Source organism: Phaenicophaeus curvirostris, chromosome 1 (assembly GCF_032191515.1).
Source record: "Phaenicophaeus curvirostris isolate KB17595 chromosome 1, BPBGC_Pcur_1.0, whole genome shotgun sequence".
NCBI classification, from domain to species: domain Eukaryota; kingdom Metazoa; phylum Chordata; class Aves; order Cuculiformes; family Cuculidae; genus Phaenicophaeus; species Phaenicophaeus curvirostris.
In genome coordinates this window covers 37,656,701-37,677,251 of record NC_091392.1, presented here as the reverse complement: position 1 = coordinate 37,677,251, position 20,551 = coordinate 37,656,701, and the positions used below count along the sequence as shown (strand labels likewise).

At 39.1% G+C, this 20,551-nt stretch overlaps 1 protein-coding gene across 10 annotated transcripts in view; it reads right to left on the bottom strand.

The window, feature by feature from the left end:
* ANKS1B (ankyrin repeat and sterile alpha motif domain containing 1B) overlaps positions 1 to 20,551 on the bottom strand; it is a 427,837-nt gene that overhangs the window by 15,412 nt on the left and 391,874 nt on the right. For 5 of the 10 annotated variants that reach the window (XM_069852975.1, XM_069852979.1, XM_069852978.1 and 2 more), the window contains 3 exons: positions 18,810 to 18,884; positions 13,487 to 13,615; positions 9,134 to 9,205 (listed from right to left, as the gene is read on the bottom strand). In XM_069852975.1, coding sequence (XP_069709076.1) covers positions 9,134 to 9,205; positions 13,487 to 13,615; positions 18,810 to 18,884 — 276 coding nt within the window. The remainder of the gene's footprint in view (positions 1 to 9,133; positions 9,206 to 13,486; positions 13,616 to 18,809; positions 18,885 to 20,551) is intronic. The other 5 variants (XM_069852981.1, XM_069853016.1, XM_069852993.1 and 2 more) reach the window with 2 other exon arrangements.

The following is a 20,551-nucleotide window of genomic DNA, read 5'->3' as shown; positions in this document are numbered from 1 at the left end:
ATATATGACTTTTTCTTGAGCTGACCATGCTCTGGGGTTTTGAAATAGTTGCCTTGTAGTTACAAAGCTAAAAAGAGCTTTACAGCTTGTTAGAAATTCTCCACAATGGGAAGATAGTGAAGTAAGTTTGAGATGCTGAAAATACCAGAGATATAATCAGGGGTTTCCCAAAATGTGCGTGTTTAAGACGTCTTTCTGATACACCCCGTTTATTGCAGACACCCCTCCCATCTTCTTGCTGCTCCTAGCTGCAAAAACCAAGAGCACGGTACTTTTTGTAGTACTGTTTCTTTGCTGCAATTAATTGTTATTTAGAAATACTTCACACTCGTGCCTTCTTGCAGCTGTATTTGTGACATCCCTGCAGCCCTCTAAGCCTGCCAGTCAGTCTGTCAGTCCAACCCTGTATTTTGTCAGGTCTGACTGTCTGCACTTCCTTGAGTGCAGCTGCTACTGGAAACTGTTTTACACACGAATTGGCATGGAGGTTCATTCTCCATTCCCTCAGTGCCAGGTTCTCCTACCTACAGTTCATGTCTTCTTATAAGGCTATTTTTTTTTTTATGCTTATCTGCTTCTGTGTGCCTTCAACATGATGCACACAGCAATGGTATTTTCTGCCAAACACATCGAGCAAATTTTTGGGACAGACTGAAGTTCTCTGCAGAAAACCTGTTTATTAGATTACAGATTAAATTTACTAAAACAAACAAACAAAATTGGTGTTATGGTTTATAGGTGATTTGAATTCTTTTAGGGTGGAACGCAATGATGGACAAGACTATTCTATACAAAACTACTGTAGATAAATAATGTAGATAAAGTTCGGAGAACGCTCACTCATGATAGTATCTGCAAACAATAATGGAGATCAAGCAAACTTTTTCTTAAGAGGAAAGAGTAAGGGTAGCCACAGTTAAAAATGAAGAAATATCTGCACATGGAATGAGAGTGTAAATGCATTGAAAGTTCTAGAATTGGCACTTATAAAGATCATTACAGCAGCTGAACAAAAGTAGCAGTGGTGGTTGTGCATTCCTTGAGAAAAATAAAATAGCACTGATACAAGCTTGAAAACACAGACATATCTGAAATATAGGTGATGCTAATGCTCGAGAGCAAAACAAACAGAGGCTTAAAAGAAAACATCCTCTAATCAAGTCTCCTTATCAGATCTCCTTCTTTCCAGAATGTAATGAAAATCCATTTTTGCCAGCATAAAATCCCAAGCTACAGATCCAGCTATGTTCTGCAATTAGCATCCTGTTCCATGAAGACTAAAACCTTTAAAGTCTCAAGCAGAGCCTTACCCATCCACGTAAGGGACAGTACTGTTGCAACTCTCAGTACCAAATGACAAGAGACTCAAAACGACAATCAAGTGTCAATTTATCCTGGAGAACACTTCTTTCACCCAGAAGGTTAGGCACTTTCAAACAATGAAAGCTTAAATGGTAAACCATCCTGAGGAATCTAACAAAATCTGAAGGAAGACACTAATCAGATTTGCATGTCTCTGAACTGAGTAGAGAAAGAAATGGTATCCCTGCCAAAAGCAGTACAAGTACACACTGGTGTGTGTGCGTGTGTCTCTATAATAGATCTCAAATGAGCCTTTTCATAAAATTCAATTTCAATGCACAGAAAGCATGACAGTGACTGTACCGAAGCTGCAATGCTTACATCTATCAGAGTAATATGCAATATACCCCACATATGCTCATATCCAGACAAAATATTCACAAATATGACAACACCACTTTAATCATCTGGCAACCCAGCAATCATCTAACTTTTGTCCTTTCTTTTTATTCCGACAGCTATACACAGGAGCTCTTTGTCTCCCATTTTGATTATTGTAATTATCTCCTTCCTCGCCTCCTTAGCAGCAAAATTCCTCTTCTCCTCCAACACTCTATACAAACACAGCTACTAAGATAATTTATTTTAGCTTCTTGGTCTAATTTCCACTATTTTTCACTTGCCATAAAGGTGAAGCTTCCTGATGGCAAGGCTACGTTGTGCTAACCATCTGAGAGTCCTCTTTCATCTAGACCAGTAGTTTGTAATTTAGTAATCTTCCTTATCTGCTCCACATTCATTTGGGTTCAACTAGAGCAGACCTGATCTTTAGAATTTAAGCAAGGTCAGGAACTGCCAGAAGACTGTATCTGAGTGAACTAGCTTATCAAGATGCTATTAAATTACATCCGGTAAATTAGGAAATGAATCAGAGACTGATGGACATCTGTAATTTATTAAGCCAAACTGTCTCAGCTAGTAAGGAGCAGTGGACGTCTGTTATCAGCTTACAAACTATACAAATCCCAGGATTTGTGCAAATGTGTTCTGGAAGATTGTAGTCCATTGCAGAAATATGATTTTGGGAAATATTTCTGCACTTGTACCCCCATTGCAACATAGAACTGAGCAGTGGAATAACATTGTTAATTATTATGACAGTGCTATAATGAAAAACACAGAGCTCTACTCCCACCCCCATCTCCCGGCTCAACTCCATGTGATAGAGTAACTGAATTCCACCATATAATTACTTTTCCCAATAAGTTTCCAGACTTCCACAGTTCTGCGTTGTCATGGTGAGCTCATACTATTTGCCTGTTGTTCCTTTCTTTTTGATGGAGGAGGTAGCTGCCAGGATGTGTAACGTGAGTTTTCAGATACAATATGAATATAATTTGCTCAGGCGCTGTAACTGATTTGGCTCTAAATTCTGGGATGATGAGATGAAGTTCCAAAGTTTTCATGGTTAGACATTTCACACCTCTGTGCAGGCCAAGTGAGCATCTCTGCTTCTGTCTGTGACTAGAATCTGAGAAGATGGGACATGGGAGTCAGAATTCTCTTTCCTAGGTCTTTTCAGGTTCTACCACTGTATCAACCCTGTTAGGGCATGATGACAGGACAAAATATTCTTGTCCATCTGGTGCCTCTACGGGAAGCATATGGACCTGAGCCAAAGTTATAGGAGCCACAGCTGAAGGCTGGCATTGGATGTCATGTTCATGTTGACATATGGTCTAATGCTCCAAGGCATATTCATACTATGGTAGCAGGATTAGATTTTATCTCACGTAGAAGCAATCACAGTGACAAGACCCTGTCTTCGGGCATGTGCTGGCTAGCTTGGACCTGGTCATAGTTCCTATGAACTCCATTGTTTGTGACTGTAACTTTGGCTCTTTGTTTTAATGTGCTTCTTTAGGAGAATCATCTGGATGAACAGCAAGCATATCCTAGGCTCATTGCCACTGCCTGTCTCTGATCAGCTGGTCAACTACATAAAGACAGATGTGCATGCCCTATCTCCTCAGGAGCACTGCTCCTTCAGTGAGGAGTCTTAATGTTGCAGAGTCTGTGTGCCAGACAGACTGAGTTTTGGTCGCCCTCCTAAAAGACTTCCTACGGGACAGGTAGAAAAATTTACGGAAGTAGGTCATGTGTAACTCAGGAACCATAAAGCAGGCTTGACTGCAGACACAGGAAGATCGAAGAAAGCATTGCCATCCTAAACCTAATGTGACATTTCTTCAGCTTCCCTGGACCCCCCAAAAGACATAGAAACTCTACTGCTTTGGAATAAATAACCAGAAACAGCGGCCTTGCCTGTACTTTGATGCAGCTGCTGCAATGAAGCTGCTTCATCCCCTCAGCATTCACAGAATGGAGATCCATCCAGTGGAAGGCACCTCTTGTAAAACTGCCAGTTATTAGAGTGCTTGCTTTTACAATAAAGGTCTGGACTTAGGACCGTACTGAATTTGCATCTGAACCCACTGCTTCCATTATGCAGCATGTGCCAAAGCCCCGTATAGCCCTGGACAGAGCTACTCCCAACTCCTCCTTCTGAAACTGGTTACAAAGGGGTGCAATAGCCATGGTGCCAGAGAGCAAGTTTGCTGCTCATCTTGTTTATGAATTTTCTTTAGTTTCACCCAAAAAACATACTCACAAGCAGACTCTAAACAGATTTCCATAGCCCAGTACTACAAATTGTCTTGAGTAAAGCATTACCACCTGTACTTTGATTTTGAGTTAAAAGCCGTGCAGAACTGCTAGACATTTATTTAGAATATAAACTAAACTCCAAATAATTTGAGAACCACTCAGCCACTGTATCTAACAAATCAAGATAATTAACAGTGGCTTAAGAGGCAGATGACTTTGTTCCAAGAATAAAGCAATATAAACCAGCTGTTTATTTTCAAAAAGACAATGCATGCAAATACAAAACATATACCCTAAAGGGCCTTTAATCCTTTCAAGACAGGATTCTACTGCAATACCTTGCTCTGTGCAGAACTGAGAGCACTAATCCAACGCTTTTGAATACTCCTGCAGTGTACAAAACATGGTATCTCTGTGTGCACACACACAAAGCAGTTGATTTAAGAAATCCAGGAGCACATGTAGAATGGTGTCCAACTAAGATGCTCACACGCTCATTTGATATACTGTATCACATGGTGTAATCTCTTCCACTATCAAAATGCTTTAATCTCATCTATTTATTCCCTGCCAAGAGGAAACTGGTACTTCTACTTTGCCACATTGATGACTTTCATGAACTTATATATACATTTATAACTGGATTACTCAGCTTTCATACAGAAGTTGAAGTTCACATTTGACCAGTGAGTTCTGAAGCCAATTTTTAAACCGCGATCTGCCTTTTAACAAACATTTTCTAACTTCTCTCAGTTCAAAAGGCTTAAAAATGCATCACTGACATAATTTAATACCTCTTGGAATAAGATAGCACCTGTAATCCCTGTGGTACAAGACTGTTTACTTCTCTACAATTAGTGGATGCCTCCAAGCTACATCATTAATATGAACATTGCACTGGGGATGCACCTGCAACTCATCTACTTGAGAATGAGAGTTTTTTTGCTTTTGAAATATCTGTACGTATTCACCTAGTGCTGAAAGGGCTGCGCATCCCTCCTGCACCTTGGATTCCTGTCAGCCAGGGGTCAAGGACATCACAACACTTTGTTTCTCATTTTGAGTAATATTTACACTCTTGTTCCACTGCAGAACCCATCCCCCACACTCAAAGCAGTGACCACATGAGAGAGACAGAGCTACAAGTCCCAAGAGGACAGAGATCCAAGAATCTAAACTGTGCTGACACAGAGGACACTTCTACATTTGGGGGAGAAATTAAATGGAGATTTAAAAGTAGAAAAGGATTTGAAGAAACAAGGAGATTGCCATCTATATCCAGGTCTTCCTGCTTTATGTACAAAGAAATCAAGAAGGAATACACCAGACCCTGCCTATTTTCACCAGAAGAGTCAACCCTGCTTCATCTTCATTTTCCTTTCCAGAGACAAGAGAAGTAGATTTTGTAACAATTCCAACTTTGACCTTTTCTCCTAAACTCAGCAAGATATTTAAACATGTGCTTTGTGAACAGAATTATGTTGGTGGTTCCCCAGAACTTTGACTTAAAATGCAAGAATCTTTTTTCTAACAAGAAAACCTTGAAGAAAGGTACGTAATACTCAGGAAGGTGGCAGGATCCAAGAACAAAAATCTCAGTTCCTTACTGCTGCGAATATCTGCTGGGTTCAGACTGTGCAACTGGTGTATACAACATTAGTGATTTAACATTACCGCAAGGAAAGAGCCTACCTTGTTGCTGTGCTCATGCCAGTAAGTATATAACTGCCCCCACCCTACCTTGTCAAGGAATTCAGATGTGTAAATGCCAGACAGAGAATAAGAGAATAAGTCTCTTTGCAGCTCCAATTAAACTTTATTCCTTTCCTTTATTGTAAACACATTTTATTTTTGCTTCGTGTTCCTATGGTGATTTGAAGTGAAGGCAGTAATCTGCTTGAAAACACAACCTGTAATATTTCCTATTCTATGCCGAGAAAGATGAAAGCTCTTAAGTTCTTGAAGGCATCTCTCAGATATAATTAATACATCTATTCTGGCCAGGACAACAAGATTTAATCTCCAAATAGCAAAGGTCAATTTACAGCAGGTGGGGAATGGAGATAAGAAGGCAGTGCTGTTGACTGCAGAGTTTGTGAGAGAAAATAGCTGAAAACAAATAGGAAACCATAAAATATAAATCCATCCTTGGAGCACAAATATGTGAATGGAAAAATAAAGTATTATCCCTCCAACAGGCACAGTTCTTGCCAAATATCCATAGTTTTGAATGGTTGCAAGAGTCTGCAGTTTGGGTAGGAACAAAAAACATGTATAACCTTGACACCCTGTGCTGAGCTCAACCTATTGTATCTGCATGACTTTTGCCAAACAAATCCATCATCTGCCCTGCTGGAGCACACTGCTGTAAAATGCTGAGAAGTACGGTGAAGAGCCAAGAACTATTAAGACATAAGTTCCCAGTCTGTTGTTGGGTTTTTTTTTAATATATTTTGCTTTTATTTATTATCATAGAAGATTTAGGATCTCACTTTGTTCTTACACTATAAATGAAGCAGGCTGCTGTAACCCCCTCTGTAGAGAGAGGCAAGGGATAGCTGCATGACAATTTCTTTGAGAACCAAAACCATTCAACTGCAATAACTAAAAGTACCTACAATAACAGGCGGGATCTGCAGTCAGCAAACATGTCATTTTTGTTGTTTCTCTGTATCTATGAATTATTGAGGAAGACCATGACACTCTTTACTGATAGACTTCTTTTATCCTTGTGCATCTGCTGACTGGAAGACATCCAGTGAATATCAACACTTATTTGAGCAGCTTTAGGTTAAAGATGGAGATGATAAAGTCACATTGACAGAAAAATTAGATAACTAATTTTCATACATTCTCCTTTAAAACCATTATGTGGCTGACTCTAGAAAGATTAAAAAAACTGCAGGAAAGGACTTCAACATGGTACAAAATCATATGTGACGTTCTTCCCAATATGTTTCAGATTGCAGTATGCAATAAATTTGAGATATACAAATGGAAAAAACCCAAAACCTAAACTAAAATAAATGTTGCTCTATCATGTTAGTACAACTCTATGTAAAAATCTTACTGACTCTAAAGAGACTGGACAAATGGACAGAATTCAGTAGCTGAGAAGCAGTCAAATAACATATCTTATTATCTTATAATATATCTTATAATATAGCTTTTCATTTATTTCTTGTCAGTGAAATGTTTCTTTCAGTACATCTAAAGTAAAATGTAACTATAAAAGAAACCACATTTTCAATGACAACCCATTGGTAATTAAATACAATAATGAACATCACAGCAAAACTTCAGGATCATAAGGACAACCTGGATTCCAAATTCATAGACAATAACTTTCAGAACATAAACAGAGAAAGGAAGTTTTGGGAAAAGATACATTTTTTCTTACTTGGAAACTTCTGCTAAAATAATAATCTGCTCCCATTAAGTCAATTTTTTTTTGTTTCTGACTTGAATAGGAACATGATTAAAAGGACTACATAGAAGAGATCTTGATTAAAAACTCTTTCATTCAACCCTTTTTGCAATAAAAGCCCCTCAAATTAGAAAAGAAACATTCTCACAGCACAATGGTTTCAAAAGAAAAGGTAACAAATAAATACATATAAAGCCCTTCACTGTCTTATATAAGTGCCCTCTATGGCACTATGGACTACTAGTGCAATGTCATTATTTTTAAAGAAAAATTGTATTTTAAATGCAATTTGCTTTCAAATACTTATTTTTTCAGGTATATAATTTAAATTTGCAAAATTTACTACTTAAAAAAAAAACCCTCAAAATGGCTATAAATTACTGAGAGTGACATTTTTGATGTTAAGCTTCCTGATTCAGTCAAGTAACTTAGTGAAGTTGTCATATGCTACTGCGGTGTCAAATTCTGCCCTAAGATCTGCACAGGCATACGCCTAAAAAAATTGAACTTAAACAGTTTGAAAACCAGCTTGGAAGATGTTATACTTGCAGCCTCAATTAATCCCCCAGAACACACGTATGTTACTGTAGATGAAGATCCTCTCTGTCAAGTTGTTTGGAATGTTTTTTAGAGGAGCTTAAGCCCAGGTAATGAATGATTAGCATGTAATTAGCTGAAAAGCCGCAGATCTTCAGGCAATCCAGTAAGCGTGAATTACTGCCAGCCCTTAGCTAAAACAGCTTGTACAGAAGCCTGTGTGCTGCAGAAATGTTACCAATAGGAAATGGTTATCTGATTGCATGAACTATACACATCTAGCTTTCTAATAGATCCGAATGCAACAAATAGTGCTCAGAGGCATCTTGCATAAAAGACTTATGATCCACAGAAGAAAGGATTTCTCTCATTCATTTATGTAATTTTACACATTTTGTAGATTACTGAACAATTATATTCTTCTTTAATTAATAATGCTAGACCATGACATTTTCTCTGTCTCTATGAACAGAAGCATTCTTATTACAACTACAACTAGGAATAAATTGTGTAGCTAGCCTATAGATTGTTTTGAATTTCCAGCAGCAGTATGTTTGTTGGAGATATGACTGAGCCACATTGTAATTTTCTACAACACAATATCTGACCAAAGAGTCATGGGAAAAGATATTCTTACCAGTCTGAAGGAAACCTAACTGCTTTTTCACCATCAGGTAGAACTTAACTAGCATTCTCATCCTTCTGTCAATAAGCATACAAGTAACTGATAATAAATGAGAATACGCATCTGAGTAAAAGCATCCATAGAGTTGTGCGACCATACGTAAAAAACAATGGCTTTGGTAGCACGGTTATATATTTATTAGCACATATTTTCATGCAGTAAATTCAATATAGATTATCATACAAGACCTATAAATATGTGCCATGTGCATACTTGAAGTGTGTGGAAAGTACTTTGAAACAGACTTGAAGATTCAGGAAAAAAACATAATGTATACATTTGCTTTTTTCTTAGATACGACAAGCAAAATAAAATTCTGCCTTTAAATTCTGATATTATTTGAAATTAAGATAGCAGGCAGAACAGACTTCCTTCTGGATGTCAGTGTAAATGCAAGACCAGTGGATAACAAACATGTAACAACATCATAGAAGTAAAAAGAGGACAGTACAAGTAATCATTAGCTAATATTTAATATCATAATGACAGAGAAAGGAATAGGTTTAGTAACTTACCCTCATCTTTGCACATGCATCCTGTGTTGACTCTGTGCCTCTTAACTCTTTTACCAGCATAGAACCTAAATACTAAAATAAAAATCCATTAAACGTAACATAATGAAATTTCCAGAATCTACAAAAATGCACTAAAAATGCCTAAATCCCCATAATGGTAGCAGTCAATCTAATATATCACTTTAGATGTTTTTTTATTCTGCAGTTCTTTGATAAATAATTTAAAACATTGTGTTAATCCACCTATGAAACAGGAATGCACAGCAACAAGTTTATTGAATCAGATGGAGTCCTTTGAAACAGTATCTAAAAGTCTTCCAGCCTGTCATCTTAGTCACTCAGAAAACAACCGCATACTACAGACTCCATCTTGAAAAATGCCATTTGATTAAAAAAATGGAGATTCTGCTTTTTTTTAGCTGCCATCTGCCAAACTTGCATTGCTCTGTGTGCAATCACATGGATGTGAAGGGCAGCAGAGATGTTAAACTCTGTGTACTCAATCTGTAACCAATTTATCTGCCCAATGTCAGCAAACAGAGAAAATAAATTTGAATTGAAAACTTGTTTAAACCATTATTTCTTCCTAAGAAAAGGCTGACCCTGAACTATAATTTTGAGTCCTTTTTTGAGGCCAGGTGAGAGGAAGCAGCAGGGTGCTGGTGCTGGGTCCTGGCTCAGCCTGATGAAAGCCACCGTGCTCATCTCTGAGGACTCACAAGAAAGTGAGTACCTCACTGACATGTCCCCTTTTCTACCTGCTTCTTCCTCACCGTGTCACTTACTGGCATGTGCAGCTTGAGACCCCCTGCACCCTGACAGCAAGCTCTGTTCCTCTGGGTACTCAGTACCTCTCCCCACCGTGTATGAATGGTGCTGCTCCTCCATAGATTGAGCTGGCTGCGTTGTCCCTGCTGTTCTTTCCTAGCAGAGCTGACTCGTTGCTACTAATGGCTGTGCAAGAGCCATGCTCTATACATTTCTCCTATGGACATTACAGGCGTATACATTTGTGGATGTGCATGTCTGTATAGCCTAGTGTGCACAGGCTGTTCCTGTATTTCTATATGGTATCACATGCAAGTCTGGCTTAACTACAGCAAGAGGACAGCAAGCCACCCCGTGTCTTCACAGAAAGGGTCATTGGGCATTGGAACAGGCTGCCCAGGGAGGTGGTTGATTCACCTTCCCTGGAGGTGTTTAAGGCACGGGTGGACGAGGTGCTATGGGGCATGGTTTAGTGTTTGATAGGAATGGTTGGACTCGATGATCCAGTGGGTCTCTTCCAACCTGGTTATTCTATGATTCTATGATTCTCCTCCACAGGTACAGAAATATCTCTCTCAGCATTCTCACAGCAGTACAATGCCATGGGTTCTCTTAAGTCTTCAGTCCCACATGAACAACATGGGAGTTGAAGAGAAGTCATGCCACTGACGAGGTGCAGGAGGAAAAAAGCGCCATGGGCAGGAGCCTCTCCCCAGAGAACGCTGTTGCCCACCACCACTGCCTGACCCCTTTAATTCTACCATAGTGACCTCTCCTTCAAACAGCCTAAATTGATCCAACCAGACAGCGTGCCAGCTTCATCTTAAACAAGAACCTATAACAAATAATTTTGGCTACAGCCGAATGCAAGCTGGAACCAAACAGAAAATGTACTAGTTCAACTTTCTGGTCTCTTTGACCTAAACTGAGACATTTTCTTTAAAGCCTTAACATCACAGTGTGTACTGCAGAAGTCTCTGACCTGCAAGAAAATACATAAATATTTCAATGTGGACAGTAGCCAACATGGTAATTAGTGAGAAACACTTTACAGGACATTATAAATGGAAGGGTGAGCAACTACCAACACTACCAGATAAGCACAAGCAGAAAGGAACAAATGAAGGGCATTCCTGGAGGGTTGCAGATGTGAAAGATTCATAAACCAAGCAGCTGCGAGTCCAGCTGGGGGCTCATGGTGACATGAACAGGGCTCTGGGCATTAATTTGATGGGACGGCTTGGTAGTGCCCTTGCACAAGAACAACAAATTTAAAGCAAGCTCTGAAAATTGAAAATTAAACAAAAGCATACTGAGTTGAACTGTATCTTTCTCTTGATCCTGCTATCTGACAACTTTGGCATCCTTAGCCTTGTTTTGGGGAAGGATGCAATGAATTCCTTCAATTATTTTATTTATTTATGTTTTTAATTGACTACACACAACAAATTGATACTTTCTTGAAAGCTACCAATTGGTCAGGCGTCAGGGGAAAAAAAGCAGTGCTTTTCAGCCCATGGCAGAACAAGAGGGAGAAAGATAAAAGACAGGCAGCTCCTGTCCCATCTGCACGGCGGCAAAAAGCCTCAGCTGCAGGCATTCACAAATGCTTCCTAGGGTGGACTGTGGAATAGAGGAACAAATCACAGAGATACCATCCAATTTAGTTGTCAGTAAAATCACAAATTCTAGGAGGGAATTTTGCTTTCCTTTGACTTGCTGTACTTTTGGAAATGTTCCTTCTCAAAGACACAGACCATATGAGAGCAACACAAAGGACATCCATCAATTCAGTTGTGTGATGTAGCATACAATGAAAGCTGCCCCCATTTTAACTTCCAAGCCAGAGTTTTACTCCATAAAGCTGAGGTCATTACAGCTCAGGGAGCTGAGACAGTGCAGTGACGCATGGTCCTTAGGAAAGGGAGATGTTTCCTTAATCACCAGTAACTTGGATATTCCTGGTCATCTCAACTTCACATATTCAATGATCACCATACCCGTCAATCTGCTAAAAAGGTTACATCTGATTATGAATTTGTTGCTGGATCAAGTGCTGAGATAAGAGGCACTCCTGAGGTAAATCTGTTCACTTTACTGAAACCATGAAAAATACTTAGAAGAACTAGAAGTCACTAAGTTTCCTGAATCTGAGGTGCTGCATAGGAGGAGAGCAAGACTAAGAGCAGGCAAGCTGGACCTTGATTGTGACTTGCTGAGGAAAACAGAGGTTTTGGGTACTGTCCAGGGACAATGACTGCATTCATGGCGATTTCTACCCTATAAAGGTCTGATGGAAGGAAGATACAGATGTGCCCCAGTGAGATGGACCTGTAACACCCCTTCTGTCCCTCTGCAGTGAGAACTAGGCTCTGCCTCACCTGCACTTAGTCTCCAATTCCTACCTTTCTGGATATGCTTTAAATCAGGTCCAGCAGCCCCCAGCTCTCCCTCAAAATGCCCCAGTGCTTGGTGAACAGAGTATTATCCTAAAATGCACTAAGGATTCAAGCCCGTTCAGGTGAAGAGAATCTAAAATCCATGTCCTGGACAAATGGTTAACCCCCAGCTCTTATGCTAAAGGCATCACAACTACTGAGCCCCTCTCCTTTGTAAAATAAGTCATCCTTGCTTTATGAGGTGGCCAACTCTGAAGAGGACACAGTGGTCTGGGAAGCACCTTCAGCAACTTAAGACAGTGCTTTCCAGCTAAGTCAGAAGGCGAAATGTAAGAACTTAACAGGTGGGCCGAGGTACCTCTTCAGGTCCCCAGAAGCACTGGGCCCCTGCACTGTTGACTGGCAACTCAAGGCTTCAGGAAAGTGCTTTTCATTTAAAAACCAAAGTTTTTCAATACCACTTTCTGTACTTCAGGAGAACTTTCTCTTCTTCATAAGCATTTGTAACAGTGAGAGAACACTGATCACCTTTAGCTGTAGAGGGAAGTTCCACTTCTTCAGGGATAGGAAGTGGGAATAGGTTACAGCAATCAGGAGGCAAAAATAAATACGCCCTGTCCTGAAGGAACTGACTGCTACTTGTAGTTCGAGCAGTCATCAGTCTGGGAGAGGTCTGAATGTGTCTTTGTCCCATGGATTGAAAACACTTCTTCAGGACCCTTATCTCCATCTTCCTTAGCTGCCTTCCTCAAAACCAGGTTTGTAAAATTCAGTCAAGGCAATACTTATTTTAACTACTATGCACACAGCATTAAGTTAGGCAATAGGATCCCATATTATGTTTTATTATTTTCCCATAAGTACTAGACGGGGATTTGTGACACATGAGAAGTAGGGGTGGTAGTTTACACTGTCGATTCTACAACACTCAGCCACTTATCCACACTGTCATTTTTCCAACATGATTGTTACATGGAATTTAATATATCACAAAATTCATAGTAAAAAGTACTGTGCATCCCTGTTTCTCATTTATTACAATTACAGTATTTCAGAGGAAGTGGAGTACCTCATTAAAAGTGACTGCAAAAATATTTTAAACACAAAAAAAACCCCTAATAGTCTATCAAAATCTAAGACTAATACATCTACCCCAAATCAAACCACCAAATTTATCAACACTTACAAATGCCTTATAATCACATGACTGGAAGATGAGTTTCTCTGGATGGTGTTGCCAATACTGTACAGGCGTTGATGCTGTGGCTTCATTTGGAGGTCGCAAGGTAATTGAAGGTTCTCCCCAGTCTCCTGTCTGAAAAATCACAGTTTTTTGAGATATAAGAAAAGTTGCAGGCAAAATTCCCTATAAAGTAGCCCTCTATTATTGTGTTCAATTAACAATAATTTGTTTTCTATACATACAGCCATGTTACTAAAATAAGAGAATACAACTACAACACTTGTCATGATTTAATTTATAATCCAAAGTCATCTAGTGGAGTGTTTAATGAGGCTTTAATTAAATCTATTTGCTTTGAGAATAAAATCATTAGGCACCGGAAACATTCCTTAAAAATGACTGTTTACAATACATACATGAAGATGAGAGCACTTGAAAAAAAATCATGAGGCAAAAAATGCCATTCACAAATTTTGCTATGTGTTTTACAAGCTTTTCTACACAGTTAATCAGTCTTCCATTATCCAGCATATATAACTGAAAACTAACTTTCCTAAATGGCTAAATAACTGGGACTGTGCTTTGATGTGAAGACTTACACATTCTTCAAATATGAGGTATTCTTTAATCTCTTTATGAATATTTACTTTGATCACCTTCTCTTGATATCTCATTGTAGAGTTACTAACATTGCCCTTCCACATACAGCATTCTCATTGATATAGGTGATTGCCTTCCTGAGCTGTCATCTCCCCTCTTTCCTCAAAGTTCTCAGAGAACATGAGGAGGACTACAGTTCGCTGTCAAATCCCTTCACAGGACACATTTCTCCCTTCCAAAAAGAGCCAACACAAGCATCAGTACAGGAATAACCCCAGCATGGCAGTGCTGGTCTGGGTCTCACCTACCATTGTGTATTTTTGGACATGGCTTTATTGGCAAAGGATTGACCTCAGGGCCCCTGGGGGCTCCTTCCACCCTGCAGGCCTATGCAAGAGTATTATTACTTTGTGGTTGTTTATTTTTTTAACCATGATGTCTCCTGCTTTTGGTTCACGTGTGCCCACACCGCCCGTGTCCTCAACACCAGGGATGCTGCCAAACCAGCATCAGCACACTTTAACTGAAAATGGCCCGTGGATGGAGTCCTTCACCTTTTCCCAAACCCTCTTCCCCTCATCACATGCCCCGCTTCTCCCCTACCCTGTCTGGTCTGGCCTATTTCTGCTTGTTCTCTCTCATTACCCTCTTCAATATGTTTATTTCAATTTGGATTATGCTACTTCTTTCTTTACCTGCACTTATCTCTGTGTATTTTCTATGCATTTCATATTGTTAAAATACGTGTTGAAGCTGGCAAGGAATTGTCATCAGCATTTCACACAGAATCTGGCTAGAAGTTAAGACTTTTAAAGCAAAAAGAAGTTAAGCATCAAAAGCACATGAAAAAATTCTTACAGAAGACATTCAAAAGTCTGGCAAACCATCACATCCTACTAATTAAATCAGGACAGAGTAAACAAAACAAGTACATCATTTTCATGTGTCACAAAATAATGAAATGACACACATTTGCACAACTCTGCAATGAAAAGCAAGAGATAAACCTGGGAACATCAACATTACCCTGCTGATATGGTAACTTCAAGCAAGTGAACATCATAAAACCAGTGGAGCCTAGTTACTCTTGCCATTCTTAGCACATCTACAAATAATACAGTATTGTAATTTCTGTTTTGCCTAGTTAAGTTGCATTTATGCTATGTAGACGACGTCAACATCAAATTCTGAAAGGAAAGCAACAGGAGCGATTGCTTCAATTTTTGGCATTCTGTATCCACAGAAGTCAATCCTTCTGATCACTAATGTGTAAAAACCTTCCATTGTACTTAATCCAAAGTGGGAATTGGGTTTCTTTAAGAAGCAGTTCTCCTTATAAGGTTTCAATAATATTACAAGGGATAAGGATCTGCATCCTTATTAGTGGAGTCTATATTTGACTACATGAGAAGATGGTCTGCACCCATCACAACTGCTCAGTGTGCTTTTCTGTCTCTAATGAACTGTTCAAGGCCATACCTAACAGACAACTTGAAATGGCCTTTTTTCCCCTACATGTTTTGTTTAAGGAAGTAGATCCTAGAGGGAGAATCCTATCCACTTAGCAAAAGGTTATTATGATGGAAAAGGAGTAAATCCAGAATAGAGAAAGTTGAAAACTACAGCTTTTGACCACCAGTCCTTCCACCAAGGAGGCATGGAGTTGGCTGTGAGGTAGGAGTCAGTGATCCTGGGTAGTGCTCCAAACCCTTTTGTTGCACTGGTCTGCAGGTGACTTTCCTCACATGCAGAAAATGGACAGTACTGACAAATTAAACAGGGTACGCAAGGAGTGAAATGAGTACATCATTTTACAGCTTGACTCCCTTTTGCATGAAAGATGTTAGAAGTACAGAAAACTGTATCCTTTCTGTCCATAAATGAAGGGCGGTAAGAAGAGGAACAGTGATTACCTCTCACATTGGTTCAATTTTACAAAGGAGCTGGGAAGCAATAATCATAAGGAAATGAGAAATATTCTTCAATCAGGCTAATAAAACTAGTGTATGAGACACTTGGAGAGGGACTGTGTGGAGACCATTCATTTGTATCCATTAATTGCTCTATAAATATATAAAATAATCCAAGTAGCTACTCATTTTAAATCAGACCAAACAGATAATATGCTTGCTGTACACGTGTCTAGGACACAATACAGCTGAGGTTAAGGGCACACAGAGATACAAGATTTCTGCTTTTCCTAACAGATCACTGCACCTGAAGATCTTTCACGTATTTCAGTGTGTCTTGTAGAGGGAGCAGCTTCTAAGAAAAACTGCATAAAATTAAGCATCACAGGTATAGATTATGATGATGGATGAAGAAGACATTATATACAAGCATAACAATTTCTTTTGTAATTCTATCATAAGTGCTTTTAAAAAAAAAGTCAGCAGAAGTGACTTCTGGTCTCCCTTCCTTTTGTTTCTTAACAAACTCCTTAGATTTTTAAACCATACTATCGATAGTATTCGTTACCTATTTTGACTGAGTTATAACACGGTAGTCTTCAAAAGCCCAAATCCACGATTCTTAGAAGTGTAATGGCTATTACCTACTCCCCATGCAATAAACGTTTTTTAAAAATTTATTTCCTAAAGGGAAGAAAGGCTTTTAAACAAGATTTACACAGCTAAATACTTTCCTAGATCTGGGTCTAAAAATCTCTACAGGAGGCCCTCAGCTGACTGACTAGTCAGATACTGAAACTCTGAGATTCAGGATGTGATGACGGCAATTAATTTCAGGTAAAATACAAAGTAGCAACATCTTTGACCTAGAGAAGACTTGAAATGACAAATTTAAAGTCTGAGGTAGAAAAATATGAATTACTAGTAATTCTAAATCTGAGGAATTGGTGTGGAAAAACTGATGAGTGATGTATAGAGATTCAAGACCTTCATAAGCCCCTAAAACTCTTTCAAGCAGTACAGAAATGTTCATAAATTGCCTTGCAGGACGAGCTATGATGTTTGATTTAATTTTTGAAAGTAGATAAGATAGGATAAGGATTTTCTGGTTTGAATATTTAATTTGCAATTACAAGAAATAATCAAACATTTAAGCCTATGTATTTTTTATGACACAATATACATATGGAGATTTTTATACCCTGATGAAGTAGAAAGGCAAGAGATAATTTATTCCTCATCTAACTTTACAGCTCATCAGACAGCTGTGCAATTTATCACGTGGTTTTTGCTGTACTGCCTGTGTTTTAGCATGCTAACCTCCCTATGCCTTTAACCAGTGCCTTTCCTCTCTCTGGCCTCAGTCACCTTGAGAAAGAAGATCTTTTGCTCCACATTTTGCTGATAAAGAATTTACAATCACAAACCAGTCTCAAGTCGGGTGCCAGAGTGGCAAAGACTTGGTTTTTTTACAGTAACAACTTCTAGTCATAAAGGTCATAGCCTTAAAGACCAATATCTCATGCTCTTGCAATGCCTCATAACTCTGAAAATGGGCTTCTGTGCACTTCTCAGTGGTCTAGAAAGGGATAGATGCTTGATGTAAAATGAGCTACAGAAGCAGATTACTGCTATTAGGTAAATTTTTACAATTGTTCACATTTTTCTATCTCATCCTATTCTCTGAAAACTATTTGACTCACATTAAAGGTGCCTGGATACAGAGGTTGTCACAGGTAAGAAGCAATCTCAATACAACTTCTATAAAATCTATCAGCTCTCTCATTTTTTTATGAAAATATCAAGTTAAAACCACTACACGCTACAGAAAAAAAAGGCCTGGTTTTGAGAATCTCAACTATATTCATTTTTAACATGGACCACATCTTATAACTTTTCACCTGTTAAAGCCTCATGCCTGGTTATGGCAACATGCATCAGTCACCATGACAACACTAAACTGGAGCACACACAGATACAGCACTTCTGGCTGAAAAATTAATAATTTTCTCCCTGTAAGAATTTTAAATGTTCTATGGACCAGCTGAATCCTCTTTATTTGCTTTTGTTTTAATTCCTAGAGTGAGAGAAATTATTTAGCTCCATATATTTTTAGGTTTTGAAATCATGCAAACAGGTAAGTGGTGTAATTGCATTTTAAAAGCTTCTAAAGCTTGGTGTCCAAAACAGCCCCTCTCTGGCAGAAATACTCCAAGGAGGAGGTTATATGACAGAAATTAGGAGAAATCTACAGCTCCTCTGAAAATACTGTGCTGAATGACTGGCTGTTGTCCTTACCGTGCCGCAATATCGATAACCACGTTTGCTCTCATGTGCACAGCACATGTGCCTCTGCCACAAAAGGGATCAAAATTCACAGCATCATCAACGTTACCTCTAATTCCCCAAAAGTGCCTCTGCAAACATGACGTGATTTTCAGCTAGGCAAAGCCTATAGATTAACACAGAGAAGGCAGCACAACACATTGTGGGGGTGAAACTGTGCAAATCGAGCTGTTTACACAGTTTCTTGCTTTGGAAAAGTGAGCAAACAAAAACATCAGGAACAGAAGTCAAAGCTCCCAGAGAGAGACGCTGCTGGCAATCCCCCCACGTGCTGTATGTACACCATACAGCCAACAGATGCTAACCACATGGCACGATACATGAATGCGCGCACACATAATCCCAAAATAGGGCGGACAAGTTATGAACTTTTGTTGTCATTTCAGTGACGTGACACCCGCAGATAACACCATGGCAACAGACTGTACATCCATAGAGTGACAACATACCCATTTATCATTGTATCTTACATTATGAACCTGATGAATCGATGAGAAAGGATATCCTGCATTCTGGTTGGTCCAGATCTCACAGACAGAGGACTGCTAATATAAACAGAAAACTATATCTCATCTTGTAAATATTAATGCACGGCAACTGCCAAAAGGCAAGAATAATTATGAAAAGGCTTGCAATAACATTACAGAAGGAAGTAAAACAGCTGTTAAAAGTAATTTTTTATTTATTTGCTGACAAAATATTTTTGGACTGACTGAAAGGAAACATAGCTTATTCAGAGGCTTTAGAAGAGGTTTCAAACTGTGAGTACAAGAAAACAATTTAGTCAGAAGTGCTGGTGATGTAAAGAGATAAAGTTATGCAGGCATAAACAGAAAATGCAGAGAGCAGAAAAAATACTGGTTACTTTCAGTTTTTGGCAGGGAAGAAGTTCTAAGTGAACATCCCAATTAAGTTTTGCGATTTGAATCTCTCTGTTGGAGACTTTCACAGGGAGAGAGGAATGGAAAAATCTGGAGATACAGTCAACAGGAAAAATATGTTTTCTTTGTAACAATTACCAGAAAAGAATGCATTGCACTGAAGTAAAGCTGTTACCCATCATCTCCTTCCAACAACAGTTCCTTTGCATACAAAGATACAGATAATATTACCTGTGGTATTGACCATGACTCCATTGTATAAATGAAAGGTTTCAGTCTACCTTCTACATTATTTTACAGATAGTCTCTACTAGCAAAGCAAAGTAGGCATATTGGTAGCATGTCTAGCAAAAGCAACAAAACTAGGCAAGCACAGCATTCACCAGCATCTTTTTCATACTTCCTTGTTTGGACACTCATTAAGAAAGCATCTGTGACACCTCAGCAAAAGCTAAGATAACATTTTACAGTAGCCAGGCAACTAAAACAGAGCATCAGACGTAGGATCTGCCCACAGTATCTTCAACAGGCAGTAACAAAAGGCAATAAACACACATGAAAAATGCAATCGCAGCATCCAGACTAAATAGCAACTAATAAATCCGTAAATTAACAACAGCAAGAATGTGCATTGCTAGTTCCTGTTGGCAGCAGCAGCAGGAATTTAGCACCAAAACAACCCAATTTAGCTCAAAACAACCCAAAGTGCAACTCTTCTTAGAAATATGGCTCTTGCTCTTACCTTTTGTAGCCTGAAACCTAGCTGCCTGGCTGGTCACAGACTAGGTTATCTCTTCTGGTTTCTGTCAGGGCAGGCTGGCATCCTCTGGACTAACTACTGAGCACTGCCAGACCAGCTGGTGGCTGCCTCATCGTGTTAATTGTCCCTTTTTTCCTTCATGATTTGAAATGCATGTGCAAACATCCCTTCCCCCAGCTGCAGAAATTCTTAAAATTTCCCATATCTGGTTAATTTCTTGTTCTTCATCTTGTTTTCAAAGTGTTTGCTTCTCCTTGGTGATGTGCAGGACTCTACATTTTGATAGCATTTCCTAACAAAAATATTTTACTTTGGTTCACAGTCTTCTACCTCATCGTATGCAACTCGCTACAAAACAATCCTCCATGTCACTAACACATACTCTCATTGCAAGGCCAGCAGCAAGCTGCCCCAGCTACTTCTGCTGGGCCATGATTAGGACATTGCAGTAGTTAGGATATTTTTTTCTGTACATCAAGCAAACTAACTTCTGGATGCTCCAGCCATGCCCATCACTGCGATGCCTGTGTGTTGTTGCCTGGGGAAGACTCCTGAATAGCAATCTATGGCA